This window comes from Grampus griseus, assembly GCF_964374135.1.
Source record: "Grampus griseus genome assembly, chromosome: 2".
Taxonomy (NCBI): domain Eukaryota; kingdom Metazoa; phylum Chordata; class Mammalia; order Artiodactyla; family Delphinidae; genus Grampus; species Grampus griseus.
Genome location: NC_139018.1, coordinates 83,693,428 through 83,719,930, shown reverse-complemented (window position 1 = coordinate 83,719,930; position 26,503 = coordinate 83,693,428). Strand labels below are relative to the sequence as shown.

At 47.4% G+C, this 26,503-nt stretch overlaps 2 protein-coding genes across 4 annotated transcripts in view; one reads left to right on the top strand and one right to left on the bottom strand.

Annotated features, from left to right (window-relative positions):
* The first annotated feature begins 17,285 nt into the window (after positions 1 to 17,285).
* SRP14 (signal recognition particle 14) lies at positions 17,286 to 20,330 on the top strand. Of its 2 annotated transcripts, none has more exons than XM_082649576.1 (5): positions 17,286 to 17,379; positions 17,536 to 17,608; positions 18,135 to 18,244; positions 19,405 to 19,437; positions 19,934 to 20,330. In XM_082649576.1, the coding sequence occupies exons 1-5, from the start codon at positions 17,356 to 17,358 to the stop codon at positions 20,021 to 20,023; spliced, it is 330 nt and encodes a 109-aa protein (XP_082505702.1). In that variant the 5' UTR covers positions 17,286 to 17,355; the 3' UTR covers positions 20,024 to 20,330. The 2 variants fall into 2 exon arrangements, with proteins under 2 accessions (XP_082505702.1, XP_082505701.1); XM_082649575.1 differs by having other exon boundaries at positions 18,135 to 18,247.
* Positions 20,331 to 20,994: 664 nt separating this feature from the next.
* The window catches only part of EIF2AK4 (eukaryotic translation initiation factor 2 alpha kinase 4), a gene marked incomplete at its 5' end in the record, with an annotated part of 113,725 nt that continues 108,216 nt past the window's right edge, over positions 20,995 to 26,503 (bottom strand). For both annotated transcript variants that reach the window (XM_082649573.1, XM_082649574.1), the window contains 6 exons: positions 20,995 to 21,244; positions 21,932 to 22,050; positions 23,405 to 23,449; positions 23,858 to 23,926; positions 25,190 to 25,287; positions 26,191 to 26,249. In XM_082649573.1, coding sequence (XP_082505699.1) covers positions 21,187 to 21,244; positions 21,932 to 22,050; positions 23,405 to 23,449; positions 23,858 to 23,926; positions 25,190 to 25,287; positions 26,191 to 26,249 — 448 coding nt within the window. In that variant the 3' untranslated portion in view covers positions 20,995 to 21,186. The remainder of the gene's footprint in view (positions 21,245 to 21,931; positions 22,051 to 23,404; positions 23,450 to 23,857; positions 23,927 to 25,189; positions 25,288 to 26,190; positions 26,250 to 26,503) is intronic.

Here is a 26,503-nt window from a genome sequence, read left to right as displayed (position 1 = left end):
TATACTTACATAAAGAAATACTGGAAGGATATAATTTTTTTTTTTTTTTTTTTTTACGTCGGGGATGAGAACTGTTAGGAAAAAATTAGGAGGAAGAGTTCTCACTGAGATTTTTATGTCGTTTTTCTATTTGAACCACGTGACTGTAATTACATATTTCAAATAAATAACAAAATATATTGAAAGATCACAGTCCCATTTGGGGGGTTCTTGCCTTCTAAGGACTCTAAGATTTTTCTTTCAGGAAATTGAAAGTGCTCAGTAGTCGTGGCTGGGTACAGATAGTAACCCCCTGTGATGCTGGCTGTGGCGCCTGGGGTGCGGCCTGTCAGCTCAGCAAGGACGGGCCTTGTTTTATTCATCAGGGTGTTCCCAACACCAGCACAATGGATCACACAGAGCAGGCAGTCACTAAATATTCGTTGACCGAAATACAGATAAAAGCACGAATAGAAAGATTCCTAACTCAATAATGGAGCATTTCAATCATGGTGAAGGGTCCATATACTGATACAAAATTGTCCAAATGGGTGAATCTGAGCAAGGAGGAAGAGGACAATGCTGTTTAAGTCAGAAATGAGAAGGTGGCATTCCGGACATGGGCTGTAGCTCTCCCAGCCACAGATTTACTGGAATTTTCTTGACACATGGGGTCTGGACAACCACAATGAGTAAATGCCCGCGATAGTGTAAGAACAACAATAAAGCAAAAATACACAAGTCAGTAGCCCCGTGTAGGCAGGATCGCCTCATCACGGGCCTCCTCACCTAGGCCTGTCTTCTCAGGAGCTCAGAGTTCTTTCACGGGGCTTTGCCTCCGTACACCTGAGGGCAAACGGAATCAGCGGTGACTCCCAGCCAGAGCTCTATGCTTGCAGCCACGTGGCACCGCTGCAAACCAGCCAAGCACAAGTCTGGAGTTCACAGTGGACTCCTGGCACTGGCCAGGGTGGCTGGCGTCGGCCGTACCCCTCTAGGGGTGTCAGGTTATACAGGAGCGAGGACCGAAGCTTGCCCGGTGCTCACCCAGCATGCCTCGGGCACCCGATGGCTGCCACCCTGCGGTTGTCCTCGTCCTGAGGCAGGGGAGTGAGGACCGAATCTGTGGCTTTTGCTGGGTCCTCTCTCTCCCTCCTCCCCACATCTGACGCAGGGGTTTCTGCAGATGGGTAGCTCTGTTTCCTTTCAAGCCTCCTTTGCCAGATCGCCCTCCCTCTTCTTATCCTGGGTGGGGGAGTTGTCTCTGAGAGGGAGCTGGGCTTTTTCTGTAGACTGGAAGCCACCAAAGCCCTGAGCCTGAGGCCATAAGGCCTCACGGGGAAAGTGTCGAATTGAAGCAATTTGCCTGGGGCTGGACGTGAGATAAGCCAGAGCCCTGGGCCCTGTCACCGCCTGTACCTGTCAGACCGGGACCTACCCATCCGTCCATCTACCAAGCCTCTGGACCCAACTGAACCTCCCTCGGTTGGGACTTGGGCGGAGCACCTCGTGTGGCACCAGCCAGATGTCCCCCTGGGATTTGGGTGCAAGCCCAGTGGCCGGGGGCGGTGCAGTGGGCAGGCTGCCAGCCATAGGCTGATCCTCTGGACCTCGCTCACTGGTCCTGGGGAAACGTCTCAGCAGGAAAGCCCCCACATTTTTTTGCTTCATTGCCTCAGAGTGAGTAGTGTTCCGAGGTGTCCCTTGAGCACATTTGGCCCGGAGGGCAACTGGGTATCCGCCTAGGCTCTGTAGCAACCTGCCCTTTTCTAGGTGAGCCAGAGAACAGAGCCTGCCAGTGTCTAGCGTTGTGGGTTCAAGGCTGCCTTGACCAGCAGAGGCCTGGCCCTGCCAAGTCTCACTTCCCCCTCTTCCTTCCTGTCCATCCCACTCACCTCTCACACTCAACTCACCCTCTGCTTCAGGACCTCCCCTCTCTCCCCTCCCCCGGGGGGATGCCGAGCCCACCCTAAAGACCACCAGCTTCTTCCAGAAGTCAGTGGAGTGGAGCCGGGGAAGAGCTGAGAGGCCCTGTGGAGGGCGTGTGTGGTCATCCCCAAAATGGCAGCCCCTGCCTTTGGCTTTAGGGGGAAGACGGCAGGCCCCTCCCAGGTTTGGTCAGTCAGGCAGAGCGCTCCCTGTGGCAGGTCCAGGTCAAAGGACTCGTAAGACCCTCCTGTGTCACCCCCAGCAGCTGGACCCAGGCTGAGGAGCCCCTCCCAGGAGCCTCAGGCCTGGGGCCTCTCAGGTTCCCTCGGAGGGAGGGAGGGAGCTGCCACAGAGCCAGCTGCATCTGTGGGAAACCACACACCGCAGCCTGCAGGTGCAAGGGGCCTGGGGGAAGGGGAGAGGATTAACCATTTCTTGGAAGCAGGGCTTCTCCATTCCTTCCATTCCCAAACTGTGGCTTCCCTAAGACGCCAGGTACCACACTCGGTGGTGTGGAGTGGGTCCGGGGCCAAAGAAAAATCAAAGGACGTGTGACCCAGGGATGCAAGAGACAGGTCCCCGCCCGAGAGGCCCTGAAGCCTGCAGAGAGAGGCCAGGGGACCATCGTTGACTCTCGGCAGGCTTTGGAGGCCACTGAGAAACCTTGGGTGTCATGTCCCTTTTCAAGGCTGGTGACCGGTTCCCTGGGGCAATTCCACGTCATGAGACACTGCCTGGGGGGAGGTGGTCAGGAGCCTCCTCCTGGATGGCACTCACCCCCGCCCGGTCTGTCCACTGAGGACCCCTCAGAGGGCTGCCTCAGGGAGCAGTAGGCCTGGCCTTGGAGGAAGGACTGATGGCCAGCAGGCCTGCTCCCACTCAGCCCGGGCCCTTGGGGTGGTAACCATTAGTGTCAAGTAAACTGTGGCTTGGACATTGCTCTGGGGTTTCCAGGGGCTGGAAGCCATTCAGGCGGAAAGCTTTCACACAGTCCCCGGAAAGGGCTCCTTTCTGCTAGACCTGCCCCCAGAGGTTAGTGTTGTTCTTACAGCTGCCCAGCTGCCCACCTGCCTGCCCAGGTTGGTCTGACTTCTCATCCTGCCCGTCCACCTGCCTGCCGTGGAGCACCCGCCAAGAGCAGTCTTCTGGGCAGGAGGCCTGGAAAGTGCAGGACTCTGAGGAAAAGGGCAGCCTTGCCCTTGTTTTAGCGCCCCCTTCTCTTTCTTCCCAGTATAAGTCATAAATCATCCCCCTACTCTCCTGATCTTTCCTAAATGCGAGAAAGGTTACATTTTCTAGGAGGAACTGAGTTCATTCTGCACATGTCTGAGCACCCACTGCTTGGCAGGCTGTGCTAAAGCTTGGAATATAGAGACATGTCCTTGTCCTGGAGGAGCTCACAGTCTGGCGGGATAGACATTCACACTCTATTCAGAGAGATAGGACTCTTCAAGGGAAGGCACCACGTTCTTCAGGGACAGGAGGGGCCAATGATAATCATGGATGTCTGCAGAGAGCTCACAAATGTTATACAAAATGTTACACACAGTGCTGGTCGTTCGAATGAAGCAGAAAGGGGTAAGCCAAGGAGCTTAGGACCAAACTGGGGAGATAAGAATATGAGTCACAACACAGGGCAAGAGTGAACTGACTGACCCAAAGGGCTTTTGGAATTCAGAGCAGGATAACTTCCCACTGGGGTAATCAGGGAAGGCTTCCAGAAGGAAGTGGTATTTCAGCTAGGGCGAATGTCAATAGATAGACCTGAATCGGGGCGGGGGGGGGGGGCCTTGGTGCCAAAGCAGAGACTGGGGGATGACTCCTCCTTCTGGATGAAACACCTGGGGGAAAAGTGAACAAACAAACAGGATGAAAGACTCTACCAAGATACCAAAGTGAGGGAGTTGTCTCTACTACTTTTCCTCTGCCTCCACTTCCTTGGGAGGGAGCGGGTGATTGCCTATCAATTTCTGACCTTATAAATTAGCTCCATCCTATCTTTCCATCCTCAGCTCTCTCCTTTTTGCCATACAGGGAACATCCATTACAACTGTGGTATAATACAAAAATCTATTTGGCCTTTGTCCCCCTTACCTGGTACAGAGCTTTAAAAAATGCAGCTATTTCCTAAGTAATAGGAATGTCTTTTGTTATTCACAACCAGCCCTTTCTGCCACAACTGAGTTTATGCTAATGAGGTGACCAGTGGTAGGTCCTTAGGTGGTTTGAAGGGGGGCAAGGGGGTGAGGCGGGACTGGCCCTGCTAGAAAGAAGGTGGGAACTTTCATCCCCACCCCACTTCCAACCTCTCTGGGGAGAGGTGGATGACTGGAGATGGAGTTCAATCACGTGGTCAATGGTTTAATCAACTGTGCCTATTGCGTGAAACCCCACATAAAAATTCTGGACACTGAAGCCCGGTGGAACTTCCTGCTTGGTGAACACACCAGGTGAGGTGACACACCTGATCCGTGAGGAGAGGGCACGGAAGCTCTGCGCTCTGCCCCCCAGACCTTCCCTATTATGGATCTTCCATTTGTTCTAGAATTATAGTTTATAATAAAACTCTAAGTATAGCACATTTAGTGAGTTCTATGAGTCATTCTAGCAAATTATTGAACCTGAAGCGGGGTACTGGGAACTATTGTATGAATTCGTAGACAAGTCAGACAGAAGTATGGGTAGCCTGGGGACTCCATCTGCACCTGTCATCTGAAGTAAGGGCAGTCTTCTGGGGGAATCTGCCCTTTAACTTGTGGGATCTGAAGCTAAGCCTGAGGAGTTAGTGTCAGAACTGACCCTGAACTGAATTGCGGGACTCCCGGTTGGTGTCAGAGATGTGTCAGTACAACAAAAGAGGTTTCCTTATAACCTTCCCTATAAATCACATGCATTCCTAACCTGTCCTCCTGTCTGAAATGTCTCTCTAGCCTCCCACGCTCACTAGTCCACTAATTTCAGCTTTTCCAAATCCTTCCTGTCCTTCAAAGCCCACTGCTTTTACAACTTGGTACTACAAGGGCTGTGCTGAAGCCTTTCCTCGTATGCAGAAATCTGGGCCTCCTGCCAGGTAGCATGTTTGGGGGAAAGGGATCTGGGGGCAGGAGGGTGCCCCAGGCAAAGGAGCTGCTCATTAAATGCTCCTGGACAAGTAGAAGGAGAGGGCTGCATTGCAGCGAGGAGGGCTGCGGGCCTGGCTGAGCTCTCCTTGAAGAAGCAGCCTCTGCTGCAGGCCTCTCCACCTCTCTCCTTCCTCTGTTCCTGTGAGAAGCAATGTCTTGCGGTAGGCAGGGGCTGGGGGGTTCTGGCTCTGCAGGTCCCAGCCCCACTGGCCCTGATGGTAAACACAGAGTTTTGGCATCTTCTCTGTAGTGATGGGCAGTGTTCACCCAGGTCAACAAACACACACCTTCTTGTGCATGTACCTTTGTGTGTGTGCATACACACACACACACACACACACAGAGGCAGGAGCATGCCAAGCCCATGTCTGCATTGCTCTGGGCTGCAGTTGGGAAGTGCCCCACGTCGGCGTGTTCTGGCCGATGGTCTGGTCCTCTCCCCCTTTGCTTTTTTGCCAACACTGCTCCTGGCAGCGTGCGGCCCTGCAGACTAAAGGCCAGCAGAGACCAGCGTGTTCCCCTCTCCCACACCCTCTAGGCTCCCTTCCACCCCCCACACTCCACCCCGTGCTGAAGCTGCCTCCAAGAGCCTAGGGTTGTGGCTCCTTCTTAAACAACTCAAGACAGCGTCTAAGCCACGTGGGTGACCTGGTGGGAGGCCAGAGAGCAGCGTCACCCCACCCCCCACACCACTGGACAATGAGCAGGTAGTAGATGGATGGGAGCTAAACTGGACTCTTCCCTCAGGTGCTGCTGAGGCCTGGGAGGCAAACATGGAGGGTTACAGAAAGCGATCCAGAAGGCATTTAGGAAGCCCAAGGGAACTGGTCTGCCACATCATTGCCCACAGGGAACTGGTCTGAGCTACCAGGCCTAGATCAGGCTTCAGAAAAAGCACAGCTCCTGTGATATCTGGACTGCCCCTTTCTCTCCCTTTTCCAGCACACTTCCCCTCTGAAAGTCTCTCCCAGTATACCCTAGGTCCTAGGAAGGCAGAATAGTAGCCGTTTATTTTTAGCTTAACTGTGGCCTGAAAGGCTTGGTCCCCAGGTGAAGGCATTTTAAGGAGCAGCTTATATGGGGAAGAGCATTGGGAGGGTTGGGCTCTCTCTTTCCTTGCATTACTGCACCCCACTCTCTGCTCTCAGGCGTGTCCTTTCTCCCAGCTCATTGCAAAGTGGGGGTGGGCAGCTGTGACTGAGGGATGACCTCGAACTATTGAGAAGGATTATAGCTCTTCACCAAGTGTTGGGGAACCTTCTATAAAATTAGCTCCTCCTGAGGTGTTCTCAGTCCGACAGACCCAATTCTCTTTATCATGGGGATCTGGGGAAATAAAACCCTACCATCTCAGTTCCTAAACTGAATCCCATTCCATTTTATCTAGCCCTCAGTCAGATGCTCATCCTAATTTCTCTCCCAGCTACCTGAGCACCAGTTACCACAGCAACCCCAAAGCTCCCTCAGAGCACTGGACTCTCACATTTTAAACTGGAAGTCACCCTAGAGCTCATCAGTCCCAACTTCCCATGTTACAAGGAAGGAGACTGAAGTCCACCTATGGGAAGTGACTTGTCCAAGGTCACACAGCTTTTCAGTGGCAGAATTAAGATGAAAACGCTGCACTTTGACTTCCAAACCAGTGCTCTTTCTGCAAAGCCACACCACTTAGCATCCCCGCTGAGCTCAGAGTTTGGGATCTGGAGTTTAGGTCCTAATTCTAGAGAGATCATGGGAAATTCTAGGATGAGGCCTGCATGAAGAGTCAGCACCTGTTTTCCTCCTGAAGCTCTTGTTTTGTGTTACATTGCCTCAGGCAAGGCGGGGATGAGGGGGGCTGCTGGGCCATGGTGTGCCTCTGCTGGGCTCCCGGCTTGTCCAAACCGACCTGGGGAGCAGGTGTGGGTCCTCTGTCCCCAGAGCTTCTTGAAGAACAGTTTGTTCTGCAGGGGCTGCAGCCGGGGTAGAAGGAGAGTGACAGACACCAGCACAGCCCTGGAACCTGCTGCAGCTGCTTCCTGTTGTCAGACGGCTCTCCGGCTGAGGGGCTGAGCTCCCTGGCACCCCGCTCGCCCCTGCCTAGCTCTCCACCAGGACCCAGCGACCTCCCGTGGATACAGAGGAAGACCAGGTTCAAGGAGTGAGAGCTCAGAGGAAGGAAGCGGCCCAGGGCCAGGCACACTTCCAGCCTCATTCTGTGTAAACGGGATCCCGTCCCCTGAATGTGTATGTTCACTCCTGCCTCGCCTCCCCTATCGGGAAGACTTTCCCACCATCCCCGTAAAGCCAACTTCTCCCTGTTCTCTGGGTCCCCTCGTCCTTGTGCATGGTGACACCCCTGCCCCACCATTGGCCGTACTGGACCGTCCAGTATGAGCGTGTGGGCCCCAACCTCACACTGCCTCGATTTGTGGTTTGACATTTCACCTGGGTTTGTTTTGTCTCCTCTTTAAGACTTAAAGACAGGAGAATTTGAGTCCACTGCCTCCTATTTCAGACAAGATCCCTTACAGAGCTGAGCTCAGAGCTGAGCCTCTGGTAGGGACACAATAAATCCTCGTTGAATGTCCCAACGTCTCTGTCCTGGTTCCTGTGTGAACTGCAGTCACCCCAGACTGGGGCGTTGGGGGAGGAGAAGGAGAAGAACAACTTGGGCTTCCCTGCCCGGAATTTTCTGCCCGGTAGTCATGATGGCTCATTATGGGAAGCTGTCCAAGGCCTTGCCCCTCTCCAAGCTTGCTTCCAGATTCCCCTCTGACTAATAATGAGAGTATTACGGGGCTGGCCTGAGTGGACCACCTCCCGTCTACACAGGATTCCCCTAGTGTGAACGCTTGCAGGTAGATGGCCAGGGAAAGGGGAGAGTGGTGGGCACCTGCAAGGAGGCCGCTATCCACCTGAGGGCACCGCTCAGAGCACTCCCAGTATGGGCTCTCCAGCCTCCATCTCCCTAGGGACTAGCTCATTGTCCCCAGGGGGTCTTAGAGGGGCTGGGGTAGGGGTGGAGGGAGCACTAACCTCGCACTCTCAGCCCAGCGCTCTTCCCCCCATTGTGAAATGGCCTTGGATGAGGGCCAAGCAGGAAGTCTCCTCCTATAGGCTTCAACTCAATTCCTGGCACCTGGGGTGTGAAGATGGGCCCCAGGCTCTTCCCTTCCCAAGGGAGGCCTGAGCTTGACACTGAGCCTGCCTGCTAGGAGACAGCCTGAGCTGCCCTTGGCTAATCGAGAGGGCCCTATGCCTCCCCGACAGTTACGTGGGACATTCAGAGGGGTGTGAAGGGCAGTGGAAAGTGCATGGGCCTGGGGCTCAGGGTTTCCAGCCTCTACTCTGCCATTATGAGCTTTGTGACCTTGGGCAAGTCACTTTCCCTCTCTGGGCCTCACTCAGTTTTCTTACTTGTGACTAACTAGAAGGTAAACATCAGGCGAGAAAGATCTCGCAGGCCTCTCGAAGCTTGATAGTATGACTCACTGAAGTCAGTGATTCATTGATGTTATTACCAGGACTTGGCTCTGGTCTGGCGGGGAGTCTGTTCACTATGTCTGTCTAGGTTTCCCCATATAAATCTGCAACTCCTGGTTTCTCAGAGTGGGCTTCCCTGGACAATCAAGGATGAATGATGACAGAGGCCAAGAGATGAAGAGCATCTGTTACTTTGGGGAGTTAGGACACCTGGGTAATTTGTACAGAAACTCTGGCTACATAATTTCCTGTCCTTCAATTCCAGGCAGGAAATTTAAAAATTTGGGATCCCTAATCATCATGAATAAAGGGACCCCTTCTCCCACGCACTAAACTCTTAAAAGTAGGGGGAGGAGGAAGGCAGGAAGAGGACAGCGTTCTTCACACCCCAGACCTCTAGCCTGCCTGGGACAACTTGAGTGATAACCACGCCTGCTTTTCTTGGTCTCAGTTTCTCCTCGTACAACCTGGGGTGTGGTGGCCCTCGCCTTCCTGAGGTTCAGCAAGGAAGGAAACCATCGATGAGAAGGGGAGACCTTGTTAAAGCTCACACGTGTTTCATGAGTGCCGCCACCCAATTCTACACACGGCTGACTTTCCAGACAAGGGGGAACAAGGTGCCCATGGGGTGTAGTCTGTGGGGTACTGGGAATTTCTTTGAAGCTCCCCAGAGCCACAGCACCTGAAATCCCACCATTAGAGTCTTTTCTTTGTTTAATATTGCCTAAGTTACCTCCAAAAGTGGAGTGAGGGCTTCCCTGGTGGCGCAGTGGTTGAGAGTCTGCCTGCCGATGCAGGGGACAAGGGTTCGTGCCCCGGTCCGGGAAGATCCCACATGCCGCGGAGCGGCTGGGCCCGTGAGCCATGGCCGCTGAGCCTGCGCGTCCGGAGCCTGTGCTCCGCCACGGGAGAGGCCACAACAGTGAGAGGCCCGCGTACAGCAAAAAACAAAAACAAAAAACAAACAAACAAGAAAAAAAGTGGAGTGAGTGTGACGTATCTAACCATCCGTCATGAACATATTAACATGATTTAGCTACCAGATGGGTGGCCTCTGCACTGGTAGTGAGGTTAGTGAGAGACTGGAGTTTGGTGTGGGTGGAGGGGAAGGTGTTTCGGAGGTCTGAAAGCTTGTACTCAGGGCGCTGCTTGAGTAGGAGGGGAACATAACAATGAAACCCGGCCTTTCTGTCGTGCTTTCTCACGTACCACTCCCCCAAAGCAGTGTGAGCAGAATAGTCCCATTTTACAGTTGAGGAAATGGAGGCTCATAGGGATTAAAGAAGAGACTTTTCTTCAGAAGCACAGCCAGAAGGTGCTGAATTGGGCCTAGAGTCCAAGAATTGAGAACCCAGGAGGCAGGATTTTGCCTGTGCTGGGGGATGGAGGTGGGGTGGGGGACAGGGGCTTGGGAGGGAGGAGGGGAAAGATGACAGGTGGAGAGCAGAGCCCCAGGTTTTTCTACTGTGCCCAGAGCTGGCCTCTTTTCTGACCTCCCTCCTTTCTCACCGTCTCCTACCCCTTTCCCACCACCTTTTAGGAAAGGTGCCTGCCTCCAGCCTGGGCTGCCCTCAGACTGCGCCATTTGCCTGTTCCTCTCGCTGTCAGGGCAGCGCAGCATGGCGGTTGGCTCTGAAGTCCGTGGGCCCAGGTTCGGATCTGCACTCCACCTCTTACTGGGGGTGTGACCAAGGCACATCCTTCCACCTCTTGGTGCCTCAGCGTCTTCTGCCAGAAAGTGGACGTCAAACAACATTCACCTCACAAGACTACTAGGAGGGTTCAGGAGAGAATCTAGTTAAAGCGACCAGAAGCGAGCCTGGCACTAGTCATTTCTCAATAAATATAAGCCAGGTATTCTCTGAGAAAAAAGGAGTCTCTCGTCTAACACAGAACTCGGTCCACTTCCCATGACCCCAGCACCTAGAACAGTGCCGGCATGAGTGGGTGGTCATTTAGTCTATGCTCAGTGATGGAATGAATGATAATGTCCATTACAGAGAAACTCCTAGCCTCAGCAGAAGTGATTCTGAAAAATGATGTTAACAATCTTGGATATTTTTATGGTCTAAGGTCATGGGACAAGACCTGGGAAGGCTAGGGCTGCCTGTGGCCGCACTTGTCTGACAAGGTCAGGGCGTCCCCTGCCGGCCCCGAGGAGTGCTGCAGGCAGGGCCCAGCGGGGCACTCCCACTCCTGAGGTGACTGCCTGGAGGGGGGCCTAGTGGCACTGCCTACTTTCCCTACCTCGCCGTGAGCAAGGGGAAGTCCAGTGCTAACCGCTGGCACTCATGGGCTCTGGACATTTCCCTAGGGCTCAGGTGGGGCTGGGTGGGGAGAAGCAGTAGCTCATAAATTTGTTCGTGGAAGAGGCTTCGGCAATCTAGTCTAAGTCCTTAACATGATGATGAAAAAAAAAGTTAAATATATCTATTGGGCACTTACTGTGAGCGCTTTACATGGATTATCTCATTGAAACCTGAAAACAACGCTTCGAGGTAGGTACTACACAGAGGAAACTATAGATAGGTGCCTCTATCAAGGTCCCACACAAAGTAAGGGACCAGCGGCAAACCCAGGGCCCCTGACCCCCAGTCCAGTGCTCTCCTGCTGCCTGTCCAGGACACTGAATCCAGGAGTACATCCTGGGGGCACAGGGAGGGGCAGAAGTCCCTGGAGGACTGAGTCTCCCAAGAAGACACACAGTGAACATTTGTTGATTGACTGACAGAAAGAATAAAAGAACTGGTAGTTCCAAGCGTCTGGTTGTATTCAGCCCAGGGAATGTGTTGCCATGGCGATCAGGAGGTTATTCTCTCTCTCTGGGGACCCAGACTTCTAGAACACTTCTAGGATATGTGTGGCCACCTCCCTCTGGCCATCCCTCTGCCTTCTCTCAGATGTCTCCACCAGACCTAACCACCTCCCAAGACTCAGGAGGGCTCCCCAGCCTTAGGACCTCATGCCTGTCCTAAGTGGGCCTGAACCCAAACCCACCCAACACCATTTTCTGCTGTGTTTTGCTGATACCTTCCCTCCTTCCTTCATCCTTAGCTGATCTTAAAGTCAGCACACTGGGCTACATACCGTGAGGCAGGTCAGAACCTGAGGTGTGGTCCCCCTCAGAAACCAGCACAGCATCTGACAAGATGGGCACTGATCCATGCTTGTTGTCATGATTTGCTTCTGTAGAATAAATCTATTATACCTTGACAAACAGGAGAGGGGAACAGCCAACTGCAGCCCAGTGACTAGGGCTCAATAATGCACATCTTAGCTCATTTCCTCCTTCCCACGACACAGTGAGGGAGGCGCTTGGATTACATCTCCATTTTATGAGGAAATTGAGGCACAAAAGGATTTAAGTAGATTTGGAATAAGCAAAAAAAGATTAGTGGGTGTTTCCAATGGAAAACTTGGCAGTGTTTAGAGTACATCCTCTGGGCTATCTGATTAGAGCTCATCCTCTGTGCTGTCTGATTAGAGCCTTTCATTGCCTTTCAGCTTGTTTGCAACTGTTAACTGTACAGAACTGATGGCAATGCAATGATTCCTGTCTATGGATACTCAAATTCTGTTTGTTCGAGGGACAACAGTCTCCTCTTGTGGAAAAGTCAGTTTGCTTCCGTTTACAAGTTGATCTCAATATTCCTGTTCTATATATGTGTCTGTTCTTTGGAGTCTCCTTTGAATGACTTGTAGCATCTACCTGGTTCCCTCATTAATGATAAGGGAAATAGATCTTGAGTATGTGTATGAGAGTCATGATTTCACCTTTTAATGTTTTTAATTGTCTTTTAACAGGGGTAACAGGTAATTTGCCTCCGGTTGCTTAGACAAGGAGAGGTAGACCTGGGGTTCGAACCCAGGCAGCTAGGATGCAGCATCTGTGTTTATAACCATCACCCTATGTTCCAGGTACTGCATAACTTGATTGCATTAGAGTGGCTGCAGCTGTAAATAAATCAGACGCTTGATCCTACTTCAAACCCTATAGCTCTAATTAAAAGCTAATAAACTAAATGGTGGACACATGTGACCACAGCATTTGGGAGCGAGAGCTCTGGGTGGTGTGAGCAGGACACTCCTCCAGGCCCTTGGGCCCCTTCGGCTGAGGAGCGCTGGGTGTTATTTTCTCCCAGGCCTTCCGGTAGCGGCCCTGCACTCGGGCTCAGGTAGATGCCGGTGCTGTGGGCTGAGGGGCTCTGTGTTGCCCTTGGTTCTGCCCAGCCCTTTGCTGAAGGCCCGGATGAGGGAGGAGATTTGGGGGCCATTTTCCATTCCCCAGGTCTCCTGCGGTGAGGGAGAAGGAGCCGGGAGCTGTGTGGGCCGCGTGGTTGGGAGACAGTGACCCAGCTGCCTGCGGCACGTACTCTTCTGCTCCAGGCACCAAAAGCCACCAACCTGATCGCAAGGTAGGATTTCAAGTGCTTGACAACATTAGAATTTTTTTTTTTTTTTTTTTTTTTTTCTGTACGCGGGCCTCTCACTGTTGTGGCCTCTCCCGTTGCGGAGCACAGGCTCCGGACGCGCAGGCTCAGCGGCCATGGCTCACGGGCCCAGCCGCTCTGCGGCATGTGGGATCTTCCCAGACCCCGGCACGAACCCGTGTCCCCTGCCTCGGCAGGCGGACTGTCAACCACTGCGCCACGAGGGAAGCCCAACATTAGAATTTAACAACATCTTGGGGACTTCCCTGGTGGCGCAGTGGTTAAGAATCCGCCTGCCGATGCAGGGGACACTGGTTTCAGCCCTGGTCTGGGAAGAGGCCACATGCCGCACAGCAACTAATCCCGTGAGCCACAACTACTGAGCCTGCGCTCTAGAGCCCGCGAGCCACAACGACTGAAGCCCGCGTGCGTAGAGCCCGTGCTCCGCAACAAGAGAAGCCACTACATTGAGAAGCCCGCGCACCACAGCAAAGGGTTGCCCCCACTTACTACAGCTAAAGAAAGCCTGTGTGCAGCAACAAAGACCCAACACAGCTAAAAATAAATAAATTAATTCATTAAAAAAAAAGAATTTAACCACATCTTATTGACAGAGACTTTCAATATCTTTGTTCACTGAGCTACCTTTACTCCTGACTGATCATAAACAATTCCATTTTTTCTTATCAGGGAATTTATTTTCAGATGTATATTTTTATAAAGCGATTCACTTTCTTGTTGCTTTTATTCATTGTTTTTAAATCTAAAATTTTAAAATGTAGCCACATTATTTTGTTTCATAGTACTTCTTTTTATCATTCTTTTATTTATGGCAGAAATACTGGTTTTCCATTTATGATAATGATATTAAATAAACTTGTTTAAGTATAAAACGAGTCAACTTAAACGTGTTAACTGATAGTGCAGGTGGTATTTGGTTAATGGCAGAAATCAAGATGGTGGTGTCCAAATGATGGAATTTATATGGTATTATAAATGATAGCACTGTTTATTACTCTTTATTGAGCATTTATTACGTGTCAGCCTCGATGCCAGCCACGTATTGCTGTCCAATAGAATCTGTGCTGATGGAAATGCTCTGTATCTGCACTATCCAATCCACACGGGGCTGCTGGGTCCTTGAAATGTGGCTAGTGAGACTAAAGAATTGAATGTTTTCTTTTATGTAATTTTAATTAATTTTATTTTAAGTATCCATGTTTACCATATTTGAGCAAGCCTAAGGGTCTTACATATAAACTCTTTATAACATCTGTGAACTATTATTATTGCCATTTTGCTGATAAAGAGATTTAGACTTTGAGAGGTTGCCTGAGGTCACATAAGAAGCAGAGGTGGCATCTGAACCCAGACGCATTGAACTACAGAACAGGTGCTCTTAATCACTTCCCACAGAAAAAGCCCAAAGAACATTTTGTCAGTAGTTGCATTGTACTGGGCCACGTGTGATCCTAAAACTGGCAGACTTGTGTATTTCTTTTACTAGAGTGGCTTGTTCTGTCATGAGATGGCCTTGAGGTATCACACAGGGTGGCTGGCATGACTGTTGATTTTTGAGTGGAACTGAGGTGTGACTGAGCCTGTGGGAAGCAGTGAGATGTGTCCACATTGAGGGCTAATCCTGACAAGGCCCCAGATGAATCATGGCCTCCAGGCTCTGTGCTCCTGGAGCACAGGGCCATTTCCTTCACCCTGGTGTCGCCAGTACCAAGCCCATGGCTCTAAAGGACATTGGTCAATGTTCAATGAATGATAGAGGCTTAGAGCACAATGGTCATCATTTAGGCCAACCTTTGGATCACACAACTCTGTAACTGGTTTCACTTAAATTCATGACCATAAATATCAAGTGAGCCCTCACATTCCCTGGCAGTCTGACAACACATCTTAAATATGTTCAGTCTCTGATGATTTCACACTTTCTTCCAAATGTCCAGCACCCTGATTATCTTGTGGCTTTTGGTTCTCCAGGATCTGTACCTGTTTGTAATCCTCCGTTGTGTGGGTCTTGGTGAAAGGCAAGGAATATAAAAGGGTCAGAGGGTCACTCCCTCACCTACCCCAGGACTTGGGCTCAAGCATATGATCTAGGATTGGCTAATCTGGGGCTTGCAACTAGGACTCTGACTTCTGAGCTAGTGCGACCAAGGCCCACGGCTCTTTAGAGGCTATTCATAGTGGTAGTCATTGCAGGGTAGTCTTCCGCTGGCAGCCCTATAGGAGTTTTCACCAGACCGTTCCAGTCTGTGCTAGTTCCATGGGCATATGAAGATGACTCCCCAGTTTGTAGTTATAACTTTTACCTCTCCGCTGAGCTCCAAACTTGTATATGCATTTGCTTACTTAATGGTTCCACTTGGATATGTAATAGGCATCTCAGATATTACAAGACCAAAATAACTCTTTTCATCTTCTTATAAAACTATTTACTTCTCATGTCTTTCCTATCTTAGTAAATGGCACCACCACCCACCCAACTGCTCAAATTCAAAAACCTATGAGTCACCTCCGATTTCTCTTTTCCTCTTAATGTCCACAGCCAGTTGAGTACGAGTCCTGTTGACTCTACCTTCAAAGTATACACTAACGTGATCGCAAATGTTGGTAGCACCTGGACTTTTGCAATAATTTCTGCGGTAGCCCCCAACCCTTCACCAAGATATCTATGTCGCAATACCTGGAACCTGTGACTATGTTACCTTACATGTTTAAAGGACTTTGTGATTAAATTAAGGATCTTGAGATGGGGAGATTATTCTGGATTATCCAAGAAGGTCCAATATAACTACAAGGTTCTTATAAGAGGGAGGCAGGAGGATCAAAGTCAGTAGTAGGAGATGTGACAATGGAAGCAAGAGGTGGTAATGATGTGAGCAAGGGGTCATGAGCCAAGGAATGCAGGTGGCTTCTAGAAGGACAAGGAAACAGATTTTTCCCCTGAAGCTTGCAGATGGAATGCAGCCCTGCAAACACATTGATTTTAGACTTCTGACCTCCAGACCTGTAAAAGAATAAATTCATGTTGTTTTAAGCCACTAAGTTTGTCAGATTTGTTACAGCAGCAATAGGAAGCTAATACAACCCTCTAATTGGTCTCTCCATTTCCTGCCTTGTCTCTACAATGCCTTATCTACACCACAGCCTGAGGATCTTTAAAAAGCTAAATTGGATCGTCACCGTTCTGTTTAAAACTTCCTTACCAAGAAGCTTTTCTTTGTATTTGGAACAAAATCCAAATTTACCAGGGCCATCGGCCCTATATGACCTGGTCAGTGGATACCTCTCCAAGCTCTCCATACTCCTTCACCCCTCCTTCCACATGCCACCTCCACCCCACCCCCAAGCCTTGTGGACATGGGGCAACTTGTTTCCCCATTGGGGCCCTTGTTCTAGCCATTCCCTGTGTCTGGAACACTCTGTTCCCAGATTTTTGAATGGCTAGTCCCTTTAGCTTTCAGCTCAAAGTTCTCCTCTTGAGAGGGATTTCCCTGACCCCAACCTAAAGTAGTCCCCCTGTCACTCTCATTTGTATCATTCCTGTTTAGTTGTCCACACAGCACTCTTTATCTGAAGCTATACTTACTAGTTTACTGTTTATTTCCTCACTACTCCTTTAACCCAAGTTTCAGGAAACCAGAAACTTGTATCCTGCTGTAGCCCCCTCTCCTTTAACAGTGCCTGGCATAGGCTAAGAGACCCTCAGTGAAAACCCATTGCATGATTTCATGCTTGACTTTTCCAAGACCTAGTGTTCAAGTTGGCTACTGGCAGAGCAGGGCCTACACCCCAGGTCTCCAGACTGAACCCAGAGCTGAAACTGAGACATGGCTCCAGGCCCTCTTGCTAGAGCTGGGGCCACCCAGCCTGGTCAGAGAAGAGGGAGAGTTCGGAGGGAACTCATGGAGAGTTCCCGCCATGGGAACTTATTACAATGACAGTGGTAATGAAAATAGCAGCTAACGTTATCGAGCACCCTCTATGAGCCAGGCACTGTTTAATGTAAGTTCATTTGCTCTTCACAACCACACAGTGAAGTGGATACTATTATTATAGGTTGAGGAAATTGAAGCACGGAATAACAGTACAGCTGAATATACACAACTATAGGTTTCCATCAGATCCCTCCTGTGCTCTCTCACTCTCTCCCACTGCTTGGGTTAGAGTATTTGCTTGTCTGTGAAATCAAGCACAGCCCAAGGGCCTCGGGGTCGTTGCCTTCCCGGGACTGGAGGGGGCGCCCCAGAGCGCAGGCGCGGGGCGGGGCGGGGCGGGCGGGCAGAGGGCGGAAGCAGGGATTGGGTGGAAGAGAGCTGAAACCTAATAGCGGAAGTCCCGCCCAGCCTGGGGGAAACTTCCGGCTCCAACGGCTTGGGACTTAATGCTGACGGAGCAGAGCCAGCAGCGCCGGGATGGTGCTGCTGGAAAGTGAGCAGGTATAGCGAGAGCTGGCCGGCTGAGGGACCGATACTGTTTGGGGCTTAGCTCGGGACCTCTGTCTCTTTCTGCGGGAGGGACTGGGACTTGCCGAGGCGGGGGGCGGGGGGTGGGGGTTGGAGTTGCCTAACGGGGCCGGGCTTCTTGTGTTCCAGTTCCTGACGGAGCTGACCAGGCTCTTCCAGAAGTGCCGGTTGTCGGGCAGCGTGTTCATCACCCTGAAGAAGTGTAAGCAGCTGCGGATGCAGCAAGGCCGGAAGGGAGCTGGGAGGCCGAGCGATGCCCCGGCCCGGGTGCCCAGTGACTGGGAGCCACAGGCAGAGTCTGTCTGCCGCGCGTCCCCGCCTTCCCGTACCTTCCTCCACCTGGTACTGGCACATTCAGGGCTGAGGGGCCGGAGAGTATTGGGGATTGTGGCTGGTGCGGCCCCCTGCACTTAGCCACCTAAGTCAATTCCGGTTCCAGTGGGCCCCAAGCATGTCAGGTCTCGTATTTTTGTCAAGGATCCCAAACCGCGCCATGATTAGTGAGATTTAGTCTGCTTTGTTATTACGGTGTTCCCATCGTGGAAGTGGCAGGTAGGTTCCCAAAGTGTGGGCAAGTCGTCTGTAATAGCAGATAATGTGGTTAACAGAACTAGACCAGTGGAGGTGGATTAGGTATCCTCTTGGAATCGTTCTCCTACGTTTTAACTCTTCGTCTACCTGTTAACCACGTCTGTGGCTGTGTTCACCAGGATGTATTTTTCATGCAGATGATGGTCGAACTAAACCCATTCCAAGAAAGGGTTCTGTGGAGGGCTTTGAGCCCTCAGACAACAAGTGTCTGTTAAGAGCTACTGATGGGAAAAAGAAGATCAGCACTGTGGTGAGTTCGATTCCTAATACTCCTAATTTTGGAGTTTAAAGCCTTGAATTTAACTTGAGGGGTATATCTGAACCAGTTTTTTTTTTTTTTAAAGTTATTAAATAAAGCCTAGTGTGTAGCTCCCCAGCTGTTTTGGGATCAGGGTCTTCTTTTATTACCTTAGTAATAGAAAACCCAAAAGCAAAATTAAAACGAAGAAGGTAGAAGCCAAACACTTGTTAGAAATACAATTAACATATTGGTCCTTACTCAGAGTAGCACTGTTAAGGAGCAGTTGGCATATTTGATTCCTTATTCCTTCACTGTGCTGGGCCTTCGGTGAACAGTTTCTTGGTATCAGGTGCTTTTACTTTTAAGCTGATTGTTTATTTATCTTTGTGGTTCATGTACCAAACATGTATTATATTACGAGAGCATATGATTTAGTCAAGAGTCCTAGTATTATTCCCTTTCAAAGTGGAGGTTGAATATGGCAAAACAAGAGACTGCTTGGATTCCAAATGAATACTTTATTTTGCTGGGGCAGAACCAGACCTGCCCTCTAATCACATCAGCATAGGATATTCATGATAATGTATGCCATAACTAGTTGATGTCTCCCATTACCAGTTATCTTGAGAAGACTTTTACAGTAAAGCAAGCTTATGTGGCTTTTAAAAATAAAGTTGGGTGTCATGAAATACGGAAAACTAAGGAGTCTTCAGAGGTAGAATTTCTTTTGTTGTGGTAGCTTGCGTTTTGCTTAAATGGGCCTGAATTAATGGTAGGTTTAAAATAAGATGGGGAGGGAGTAATTTAAAAGTATCTTGCACAAAAGATTAAGTCCTTTGACGTCTCTCAGAACCCTGAGAGAAAGTCAGTGCCATGTGTGTAAGAGATTTCAACACAGGCAAGAGGCATAGCTTCTTAAGGAGCCCACTTCTGCCTCTTTCCCATCTTGGTACAATTCTCAAAGTGCAGAGCTACTTCGCTTGTTCCTCAGGCAGAGGAAAGTGGAGTAGAAAAATAGCTTTTAGTGTATTATGACCCCTGCAATTGGGAAGAAATATTTTTAAAGATTAGGGTGTTGTCTTCCCGAGGCTTTTGAGTTGTTATTGGGTGAGGCAGATGATTCCTATGTGGATAACAGGGGTGACCTTTTCCCTGTTCTTTTCCAGGTGAGCTCCAAAGAAGTGAATAAGTTTCAGATGGTGAGTGTCTGGTGTTCTCTGTGTCTCGTTTCTCAGGGCAAGAGTCAGCATAATAATTAACACTGGCTTAAGATTGCTATTTAGGTTCACTGCTCTCCTGTGATGTTTTACCAGTAGTTTACAAGTAAAAGCTGCCAGGCTGTGAATTCTACTTTCAACGCTGATATTGTCTTTTTTAGATAGATTTTGTTGTCTTAGACTTTAGATATGCTCTATGTATAGTATAGCTGAATGAGAAGTTGCCTGTAGTTTTCCATGTTTGCTTAAAAAAAAAGTAAAAAACATGCAACTCACTAGTGGGTGTTGCAGAAGCTGCTATAATGTGAGGGTGTTTTCCTTACACCATTTTCCTTAGGATACAAGTATCCCCGTGGTATTATATGCTTTATCAGATAGGCTTTCTGATTTTGGCTACCCTAAATCTGTTATGGAAGCACAGCAGATGCTCCACCAATTTGCAACTCTTCCCACTAAGGTCATGCTCTGTGTCTTTTAGGCTTATTCAAACCTATTGAGAGCTAACATGGATGGGCTGAAGAAGAGGGACAAAAAGAGCAAGAGTAAGAAGAGCAAAGCGGCGCAGTGAAGGGCACCAGGTTTCCTGCTTTCACCAGTTAACCACTGAATTGCTATTTTTCCTTTGGTTTTTACTTTTGGCCACAAAGCTGGGTTTCTGATTCCTCTACAATAACTGTTTTCATGTGAGATTAGGGTCATTTTTGGATGGAAGAAGGGCTGCAGTGTTTACAGGGTAGTTACAAGAAGCCAGTTTATTTTATATCTGGCTAAGTGGTCTGTGTTGTATGGTTGTATGTTTCTGGATAATAGTTTACAGTCTCTGTAGCCGTCTGTGAAGAGCACTGTATCATTAAACCTGTATTTATCAGTACTGACCATCTTTTATTCCTTTTCCCATCCCATAAAAAGTTTCTGGCAATAGTTCCTCGTTCTGGAATGACTGATTATGAATAGGCTTTAGGCCCTGTCTTATGAGTTACTGGAATTGAAACCTGACAATTTTATAAAAAGTTGTGTTATTTCATGGGTATTTTTCCCAACTTGGCTGTATAATTTTTTTTTTTTTTTCTTGCGGTACGCGGGCCTCTCACTGTTGTGGCCTCTCCCATTGCGGAGCACAGGCTCCGGATGCGCAGGCTCAGCGGCCATGGCTCACGGGCCCAGCTGCTCTGCGGCATGTGGGATCTTCCCAGACCCCGGCACGAACCCGTGTCCCCTGCATCGGCAGGCGGACTCTCAACCACTGCGCCACCAGGGAAGCCCCTTGGCTGTATAATTTTATCATCATAGTTCCTTTAGCAAATTTGAATGAGTTCTCATAGCCAAATGAGAGTTTGCTTAACCAAACTAAGGATAAGCCTATTACAAAATCATCAAGAATAAAGATTCCAAGTTAATGATGATATTTGATTTCTTTATGCCCTTTATTTTGGACATTTTCATGTGCTCGGTATATAGGGCTGAGAAGAACAAGGCTGTTTTCTTGTGTTCTAGCTCCACAAAACCTTTAGTGCTAATAGATTTGCAATTAAAAAGCAATAGATATATGAAAACATTTATTATATTCAGAAGATAAATTTATAATATATTACACATGAAAAACCTACAAAGCTCAACTCTGTAGGACAGCTTCTTAGAACGTAAAGCTAATTTAAAACAATGAATGTACAACATTTTATAGTATAAGCTCCTGTCTGTTTGAACAATGTAATGATCGTTCGTTCTTCAGGATTAAAATAAGATTCTGTAGTAGTCATCTCTGTAGCTATACAGGAACAGCACAGACACCCTGCAAAAGAAAGGAGAAGACAGGATCAGTATAATGGTAGAGAACAGAGTTGATAAATTATTTTTAGAACACTTAACTGTAGGAGTTTTGTGTAATCAACAACAATATGGAAGGCCAGTCACTAAAAACATTACATAAGTTTTAGACAAGCTATGACTGGCAAGGGTCCACAGTATAAGGGTCTACACGAGGAGCCCACCATTCACCTCACAGGCTTTGTTGTTTCCTTTTAAGTGGATGATAACATGAACAACTGGCAAGGGGATATAAAACAAAGTAGTCACACTTATTTTCGTTCATTTAGATGTTCCTAGGAGTGACCTGGGTGATTAAAAATTATAACTGGTGCAGAAAAAGCATTTGAAAAGACTCATACCCATTCATAATTGTAAAAAAATAAAACAAAAACACCCTTCAGAAAATGAGTAATTAAAAAAAATTATAACTGGGATAGCTGCTACTGGGACCACTGCGTTTTGTTATTGACAGGATCATGACTGTGATTCACAGTCCTGATTACCAGTTGCAGTTCCAATGTAGCAACTTATTGGCCATCTAACCTCAACATGACAGTAAGGTATTTGTCACTTTAAAAACCCCTCCTTGGGAAAAAGACCCCAAAAAACAAAAAAACCCTCTTTGAGTTTAACCCATGTTGAAATCTGCAATGCCTAAGTAATAACTTACTTTTTTTCTACTTTGATGTTATAAATTTCATCACAGACTAATTTGAGGTATCTTTGCTTTGGCAGGCGTGACAGCAGCTGCTTCACAGTTGTGTTAAATGCCTGTTCATCAGCATCCCACTAGGAAAAAAATAGATAAGACTTAACAACAGATACTAGGGTTTATTAAAACTGGTTTTTTCTGGGTCACTGATGAAATGTCAGTGCCATTCCCCCCTTTAAGTGTACTGAAAAGATCAGTTAGAGGGAGAGAGAACTAATGGGGAGACTGCTAGGGTTCTTCCTTTGAAGCATTGAGTTTCTTTACAAGACCAGTTTACTAGATCCTGACTAACAGTGCTGCAGCCCCAGTGTGCTCATGTGACTTTATACCAGTTATTTCTGCCAACTGTTGACTTTCTGTGAAATGGAGATACCACCTCTGATATATACCCATTTGAGTGTCTCATAAAGCAGTAAGTTCCCAGTATATGCTTATTTACCAGACAACAGAATACTAGTGGGGAGGGGAAACAGGGAAGGGGGAAGTCAGCTTATAAAAGAAGCTACAAGGATATATTGTACAGCACAGGGAATATAGCCAATATTTTATATAAATGGAGAATAACCTTTAAAAAAAAAACCAAAACGTAGTATGAGATGTTAGCTCTGGGGCAAAGTTCATTTTTCATCTAACTTAATCTGTGACTAAACACTCTGGATAGACAAAAGCATTCTTTGGTATGACGTTGCAAAAATCACCTGTAGTTATTCTTACAGTTGAACATTCTAATAGCAAAGCTAAGTATTTACATTTTTTTAAAGTTCAATTAGGCTATTCGATAATAAGGGTATATACTTGTTATAAAAAAAAAAGCATATGAAAAAGGACCTAAATTTAATTTTTATGAAAAGATCTTCCATGTAGTTCTAGTTCTGCAAATGAGCTTCCCTACTTGGAATGAAGGTTTATAGAAGTGGCATAGTATAGTGGGTAAGAACATAGATTCCACTAGTCTGCCTAACTTCATATCCTGGCTCTGCAACTTCCTAGTGAGGTGAATTTGAGTAAGATATCTAACCTGTCTGCCTCCCATTCTCCATAAAACGTACAATGATTCCATTTATCTGTAAAATGGGGATCCGTAAGAAGGTAACATATGTATCCCTTGGGGTTGTTGTGACTAAATGAGTTAATATTTGTAAAGCGCTTAGAACAAGGCCTGCCACAGCCTGACACACAGTAAAAGCACTAGGCGTTTGTTAAAATCATCTCTGAAATTTAAAAGAAAGTCACTAGAAAAGTGTGATTCCCTCAAAATTTGATTTAGTAATACATATGTCACATAAAAGGAACAATGTTACCAAATTCCTGGAACTGCCAGAAAAATACCTAATATCACTAAGAAAATAATGCCATTTTCAACTTTCTTTTGGCAAATCAACAGCTTCGGGATTTTAAAGGCCATAATGCAGAAGAGTTCATCTTGCTTACCTCTAATGACAGAAACTGTAAGATTGTTTCTTTGGGTAGATCCACCTGTTGATACACAAAAATGTATATCATGTCAGGGAACCTAGGCAGCACATACTGACTTGTGCCTATGGTGTCACTTTGGATGGAGCAACGTGAAGGGGATGCTCCTGTGCTTATTGAACTGGACAGTGATGTGATCTCAGCACTGGTGAACTAATACTCCCAGGCCCCACACATCACACCCCAAAGGTTTGACACTGCTATCTGCAGAGGCCTGAAACATTTAGAAAAATGATGATTTTCGTGTTCAGTCCCCTTCCCCCCAGTCTTTCAGAGGAAGAAACTAGGAGAAATGGGCCTGCATCCCAATGCTGCTAACACTGAGCAAAAAAAAAAGCCCTGACCTCCGAGGAAACTACTTTGACAGTATGGACAAAAGCCATCCTCAGAAAGTTAAAGAAAGTGACTTACAGCCAAAATCTCAATTTCACTGCTTTTCTGATGCAAGTTAGCAAGGGAGGTCTGAAGTCGGGTTTGTACCTAAGAAGAAGAAAGCATGTTAGAATTCAGAACCTGTCAAACCAAGCCATCTTTCTTGCCATTTCATTTCTTATGCTAGGAAACAATCACAGGTGACAAACCCAAGCCTAGAAGGGATCCCAAATATTATATAAGGACTTGCTCTTAATCCACCTCAGTAAGGTGAGTGTCTAGCCTATTATAATCTCAGGGGAAATGAGATTTGTATAGCCTATCTTGATCATTTGTTTACTAATCCACCTAGCTGCTTATTTCTTTATAATTTTGAAATGAACCTAATAAAAGCTCAGTACTGTAAAACAGTGCATGTGGAAGCGGGGAGATTTTAGTATTAAGCTAAGTTTAGAAAAAGGGGACAGTGACAGCAATGAGAACATGGAACTGAAATATGGCAGAAAGATACGAAAAACAAGTTTCTACCCAACATCCTGAGAAACAGCCAGGAAAGCTCACAAAATGAGGTAACTCGATCTTCTGTATTTCAATCTAATTACATTCCTAAATAATGACTGCTCTCAAACCTTCTTCCCAAATGAGGCCAGTGTCCCACCTGTGCTCATTAGCCTTGTCCTGCACTTCCCTTCCCACTGTCCCTCCCATTTGGAACACTCTCATCTTCCCTCTCTGACTATTTAAATCCTTCAGGGATCACCTCCACGAAGCCTGTCTTGATCATCCGTGCAGACACTGATCTTCGTCTCTCCCCCATGTCTGTAGCACACTCTAACACTCATTCAGTGTACTTATTAATTCAGCATCCTATTACTGATCTCCTTCTATCTTCCAACTGTATAATGCATATGCTTCGGAGGTTATAAACTCTTCAAGGACTGGGGCCCCGTCACGTCTTTTCTATTTTACCTGGCACTTAGCATAGAATCAGGCAAAGAGCAGATATCAAAAACATGTATGCAGTGAGAAACCTGCCCCAAGACTTGCAGTAGATCTCTTCTGCTTTGTTATTTACAACAAAACCAAACAAACCCCATCTGCTGTTAGAGCCGGATCAGAAAGTTTTTGTTTGGATCCAGTAATTCTGACAACAGCTGCATCTAGGTGCCCACAGTGTACACTGACGCCTCTTTGGAGGACAAATGGGGCAGAATCCTGGCACCAGAGATGCTCTGTGTTGATGGAATTTTCAGAAGTCACCAAGTTCAGGAAGTGGAAAGAAAAACATTTCCAGGAAACTGTTTCTTTTCCTCTCCTGTTCTCTTCCTCCTTTGTAGCTCACAGAAAGCCAAGGAAACTCTGACCATATACCTGAGTTTCATACCGCCTCCTAGTGCTGGCTGACAGCTTCTCTGGGGCTACCACGCTCACAATGGGAAAAACTGTTGCTCCATGGATTTCAAACAAACCTGAAACAGACAGTTTTAGCCGTTATGGCCTCATCTGGTCCCACTTTCTATAACACACCACAGAGATGGCGGAGACGATTAGAATCCACTCGGGAGTGATTCTATGGACTGGATTGTGTCTGAGCTTTGTGTTCTATCTCTGCAACTGCTTGCACTTGACCAGAAGGAGTCCAGAACCCCACCCAACCCCCAGAAGTTCTGACACTTCTGTCAAGATCACCAGCCTTCTTTCCTCAGGTGGGAGGTGACAAAGGCATAGAGAGGCAGTATGAGCCAAACCTCATGAACCTAAGGAAAAAATCAAACAGTATTTCCCAAACTCTAATACTTCTTTAAATTCCTCAAAGCATTTGAAATCTGATGGTGGCACAAAATCTGCTAACAGAAATGAACCCAGAAGACCCAATTCTGTTAAAAGCCAAGTATGTCTTCTCGTGGACTTCACTGGGACATTTTTCAGTCAGGCTGACAGATGTGGTGAAACTAAAGGCGTAACTATCACCACTGTTCCCTCTTGGCTTTCATGAAAACAAATATATAGTGTCTTTCTCCAAGGCATTTCAAAATGCTTTTCTTCAATCTTCCATATGGGGAAAACGTATCTACATTTGACCTATATAATAAACTGAATCGAAGGAAGATTAAACCACTTGTAAAAATAAGACAGAGATATATCAGGACCAAAAGAGTCACCAAACTCCCAGTGGTTTTATCATTTTCTAGAATGTGGGTTTCAAAGGGATAAATTCCATTTGGTATAACTGTGTATATGTTACTTTAAGAGTACATTTCTGATGCAGTGAGTTAGCCACAGTCATAAGTATTTAGAGCAAACACACACATACATACACACACACACACACACAAGCATTATTATGTTTAGGTTACAATTAGTAATTATACCTGAAGCATTAGAAAATGACCCCTTCAGATTTTGTACTGCAAGATTATCGGAAGCTTCTCTGAAAACAAGCAAACAAAAACAGTTAGAATAAACAGTCATTAAGACAAAACGCAGATAATTTACAGTGAGCTATACTTAGAGGGAGGCTTTTTTCTATTAAATATAAAAATATTTAATAAATATTGGTTATTAGTGGAGGAAAAACAAAACCAAAAAAATTTGCACTTAATTCTGCTTTTGGTTAAGAGCAAATAAAAATTATCAAGGCTGTCACTTCAAATTAACATTCTAGAGACAACATTCTGATTTATT